Below are 4,880 nucleotides of genomic sequence, written 5' to 3' on the forward strand. Positions count from 1 at the left end.
ATGGCATCACTCTGTTGGAGACTCTGTACCATAACTGTGAGAACATTTCTGTTGGTTTTAAAAGCCCTACCTCTTAGTAGGATCTCAGTGAAAGTCACACCTGAAAGGTTAGTCCGTGTCTTTCAAGCGTCAATGTTCAAAATTACCGCAGTTGGCTAGAAAGGGTCTTCTCATTTAGCACTGCCTTGCTTGTTTTCTGTGACTCCCTGAGAATCTCTTTCAGCAGAATTAGTTTAGAAAACGCAATGGTAAACTGCATTGGCAGAAGATGAACAAGATACGATAAACATTTTTAAATTGATTGAAAACTTGACTAAGCTGCTTACTTTCCTAATTATAATGCCTAATTAGTTAGCTTGTTCCATTCAGTCATGCAGCTTTGATAGCCTTATTGCGCTCCAGAAGTCTGGGGCCTGAGATTTAAGCAGGTCTGTCCTAGATATCTAATGAACCGTTAATTTGAAAATAAAAACATTCTCAAAGTGCTCTACTAGTAATCACCTTCTGGACTGATACGCAGCGCCAGAAGGACCAGCTTAAAATATCTCCAAACCAGATTCCCCTAGGGCTGAGACGCATGAGGAGGTTACTGTAGTTCACTGGGTTACCAGTGAAGTTACTGCAGCTTCACCCGTGAGAAGATAAAACACCCTGAGGCTCAGCGAGAGCTGCTGGAGACCATCTCGTCCTTCCCATACCACCTCCAGCCCCAGCTCCCCATCCAGTTCATCGGGTGGGCTCACTCTCATGTTCTGTGGCCTGCTGAATTGCAGAATAGAACAGGCTCAACAAGAGCAAGCATCAAGCACCTCTGCAAGCGCAGGGTGGTTCGTAGCCTAGCAGTTAATCTGCTGTCAAGGGAGAAACACAGATTTCCGTTCCCCTCCGGCAGGAGTGGGATTGGAGCCTCAGGCTCCTGCACGTGGTATGAACGCTCTCACAGCTGAGGTGCTGGGCGGTCACGGGGAGCATCTGGAAATGACCGGTTCTTACGCAGAACCAGGTCTGCTAAATCAGGGTAATTTACATCACATATTCTAGGATCAGTCCAGCCTGTGTTTGTTCAGACAACCACTTGGACACATGCTACCTCCCACTCTTTTCCAAGAGCTCCTGTATTTCTTACCGGTTTTCTCATTCCCGAGGCAACAGCTGACAGCCGTATCTCGCACCTGGGCAGAGCAGGTACACTGCTTGCCTACGCCTGAGTTAAAAACAATGGAAACCAAAAATGGTTTTATGCCATACAACCTGCTGCTAGCAGAGGGACATGGAGTTCTTAAAGTTAGGTTAGGGTTGCCCACGGTTGAAGCAGTTACTGCCCACCACTCCCTATGATGAGACATCTTCCAGCTGACACAATTTACACAGTGATCACAATCAGTTTAAAACCTTGTTTTGTTTAAACCAGTGCACGTCACAAGGCAGGTAGGTCTCATCCCTTCCTTTAGAAGTAAAAGCAGTACTGGCCAAAAGCAACCTTTTATCATGAGGTTACTTCAGAGCAAGAGGAGAACACGGCTTAGAACATGTGCATGTACACCTTCACCGTCAACTTCTGAGAAAGGCAGATGCAGCATTGCAAAGTTGGAAAGTTTGTCTCCAAGCTGATTAAAAAGTTGATGAGCAGCATTGTTTTCACTTCCCTCTGTACAAAGGTTTAGACACACAGGATCAGTTTTTCACTGCTTACCACAGCGCTGACCTTCAAGCAGCTCACACAATCGCCACCGACTACACAGCACTGAAGCACAGGAAAAACTCTGCACAGTACCCAAAATGATGTATGGACACCAGAAGCTTTCAAGGTCTGTGTTTTAAGATTCACATAAGGGAAGGGTTGTGTGGTTTGTAAAGATACTTTCTCCTACTCCTGACCAGTCAAACCTATTTTTGTGGTTTTAGGCTTTGGAACTGTGAGGTGCATCCTCCCCTCCAAGGCTATGCCCTCCTGACCAAGGTGCTCTGCAGTTGACCCACAGTCCCAGGGAGATACCACCACACACTCCAGTCTTTCAGCCTTCTAGAAAGTTGCTGCAGAAGTAAAGCAGCCCAACTGAGGGACTGCCCCTGAACCAGCTGCTACTCAGCTTTAGCTCGCTCACACAGAACCCTCACTGGAGAGGATGCTCCCCACCATGCAGGAAGCAGAGAGTGATCTCCAAATGCTCAGCTCCAGCACAGGTGCACAGAAGCTCACGCCCAGGTCCTGCAGGCACACAAGCACACCTTCTATCCCCCTGGGACTGTGGTAATCCATGCTTCACCTGTGAAAACGTTTGGATGAGTGTCTTTTATCAATATACATTGTTATCTGACTGAAACCCATATGTGAGAATTAAAGTCAAAACTACTGCCACAAAGTGAAAACACTATTTATTTTTATAAAAGGCAATAATTAAAACAAACCCTACCAGTGTGTACATTGTACACATTTGAATGACACTTACAAGAATGAAGTTTCCATATACAAAGATTACAAGCCCACACTGGTAAAGGACACACACAAGCCCATACGCAACTTCACAGATGCCTCAACTCCAGATCACAGTACCAATTGCTCTGACCACACATGCATAGCATTTTCATTATTAACATCCACACTACTTTATTCCACTACAAACTGTACACAGAAAGCAAGAAGTAGTTTATTCAGAGAGCATATATATTCGCAGAAAGAATTTATTTGCTGGAATAATCTCTCACTCTTCTGACGCCATCTTCAAGAGATATTCTTTGTCAATTTTGAAGAGCCTCCACCCCTCCTCGGTGGACAGATCAGACGCACCCCTTCTCTTATAGAACCTGATGGATGGTTCGTTCCACTCCGCAACGAGGAAGTGCATACTGCTGCAACGGCACTTCACAGCCAGCTGCAAAAGTGCACAACAGGACAGGTTTCAAACAAGAGCCCCAGATGGTAAGCCTGCTAAGAACTGGTGAGACTACTCGGCAAATAACTGTTTCACCAGAAGTCATCAAGTTTGTTCTGTCAGTCATTTCAGCACTTGTCACTGTTTAACAGACTCTAGACAATGTTTTAAGCCATCTAGTGTCCTGTCACCTCCTTTAATTTAATTCTGAGTAGTGCTGAAGGAGAAGCCTCTCCTGCAGTTAGCAGAAGAGCAAGAATACTGCCTTGCCATTTGTCCTCACTTCTGCTCATTTAGACTTAGCACTTCAACATACCTGACTCAAGTTCTTCAGAATTTCCGACCCAATGCCAAGTCCTAAAAAAAACCCAACACACAGTAAGAAACTAGGTTTTAATTTTAAAGCCCTATAGGAAGGAAATAATCTAATTCTGTAATACATACCCCTATACTCAGCCATCACATAAAAATCTTCAAGATACAGCAGTTTTCCAATCCATGGATCATAAGTGAAGTAATACATGGCAAAGCCCACAATGCAGTGTTCTGAAACAAAGGGTGTAACTTTAGCTAGTCTGAAGTTAAAAGGCTAAAATATTTTAAGTCTTACATGCATGTTTAAACATACAGGTTCTCTTTCTGTGACATGCAGACATTTGCTATTAGGCTACAGTTAAGAATCAAGTTTGCAAATAAGCACACAACTGAAAATAAAACTTCTGACAAACTTGCATCAACCTAACAGAAAGACTACTGCCCTTGCCATACCCTGAAATCCTCAAAAGTACTAATCATAGTAAGTGCTGAACAGAAGGCTTTTTCTACACACGAATGTACACCCTACTGATTTATCAGTATTTCCATTCTGGAACACAAGTAAAAACTTATACAGCAGTTCACAATCTAGATGATTGCCCCAACTCTGCTTCCTTAGCAACCGAAACAGTCGATCAAACTCTAAAGAACACGGATCTTCCAATGTATATTCCTCAGTAACTACACAGTGTGAGAAGGCATGCTTGCAGGCCACCTTTACAGCAGCATTTCCAGCACCTCAACTTAGGCTTCCAGTGAGAGCATCACACAGTTTTGTTTACCTTCAGCACCACCAAGTCAAGGTAAATAAAGCTGCAGCTTCCATTTTAACTGTGCGGCTCAACAGGCAAGAGAAACCAACTCTTCCACCAGCAGCCCACTCAAACCTGAATCTTGACTGTTTTAACTACATCTGCCATAACACTCTGCAAATACTGCAAGAGAAGCGTGCAAACAGATTTCTGATCTACTGTGTCTTTGGTAAAGGTTTGGGAATAGCACTTGTCCCTGTAGACCTTACCTCATATTATGATCATCTACTTTATTGTGTAACGGATCTTTTAGTTACCTCCCCGCCCATCCATGTACACGGAAGGGCCATGTACATGGCGAAGCTAGAGACTGTAACCTGAAGATTGGGGACAAATTAAAGAAAAAAATGTGATTCAACAGGATTACATAAAGGTAAGTCAGGGTCAAACAAGAAAAGCCATTTAATTAATTGGAGTCAAGTACATTATGTTATACCTGATCTTCCCACGCCTCCAGCACTAGCAACTACTTCAGCAGAGTATCGCTGTATGTTACTGCATTTAACAGTTAACCTATTCCTCCTACCCCGATTCACTGGCAGAACCTTACGTATAATCGACAACATTAAGTATAAGGTGCCTCTCGTGTATTTAGCATCCAAAATTAAGTATCAGGAAGCCTCACCTTCAGACGACCACTGGTCTTTTGGCACTTCTGCAACCAGACAGTGGTAGAAAGGGTGCTCACCGAAACCATCCTCAAGCAGCTCTAGAAAAGCAGAATAAATCGGCACCTGAGCTACAGGTATGGCCACCAGGCTACCAGCCCGGTGAGCAGACGCCGCTTTTATACCTTTCTCAGTCAGCACCACTTGATCCTCCATGTCCTCGTACTTGGCCAGTTCCTGCAAGGGAGGGACACGTGAGCAGGCTCTGCCCG

General features: G+C 44.2%; 1 protein-coding gene across 1 annotated transcript; it reads right to left on the reverse strand.

Moving 5' to 3' along the window:
- Positions 1 to 2,664: 2,664 nt before the first annotated feature.
- Positions 2,665 to 4,874, reverse strand: SAT1 (spermidine/spermine N1-acetyltransferase 1). Its single transcript, XM_009635695.2, has 5 exons — positions 4,794 to 4,874; positions 4,626 to 4,709; positions 3,318 to 3,419; positions 3,190 to 3,230; positions 2,665 to 2,873 (listed from the first exon to the last, which is right to left on the reverse strand). The coding sequence occupies exons 1-5, from the start codon at positions 4,822 to 4,824 to the stop codon at positions 2,703 to 2,705; spliced, it is 429 nt and encodes a 142-aa protein (XP_009633990.1). The 5' UTR covers positions 4,825 to 4,874; the 3' UTR covers positions 2,665 to 2,702.
- Between the last annotated feature and the right edge of the window lie 6 nt (positions 4,875 to 4,880).

Source organism: Egretta garzetta, unplaced genomic scaffold, assembly GCF_000687185.1.
Source record: "Egretta garzetta isolate BGI_Z169 unplaced genomic scaffold, ASM68718v1 scaffold373, whole genome shotgun sequence".
NCBI lineage: Eukaryota > Metazoa > Chordata > Aves > Pelecaniformes > Ardeidae > Egretta > Egretta garzetta.

Excerpts from the sequence above, each read along its gene's own strand:
- SAT1 (XM_009635695.2), bottom strand. The coding sequence starts at position 4,824 with ATGGAGGATCAAGTGGTGCTGACTGAGAAAG. Across the intron at positions 3,420-4,625 it reads AGACCAGTGGTCGTCTGAAG|AACACTGCATTGTGGGCTTT; the intron begins GTGAGGCTTCCT and ends CCTTTGTTTCAG. Across the intron at positions 2,874-3,189 it reads TTCTGAAGAACTTGAGTCAG|CTGGCTGTGAAGTGCCGTTG; the intron begins GTATGTTGAAGT and ends GCACTTTTGCAG.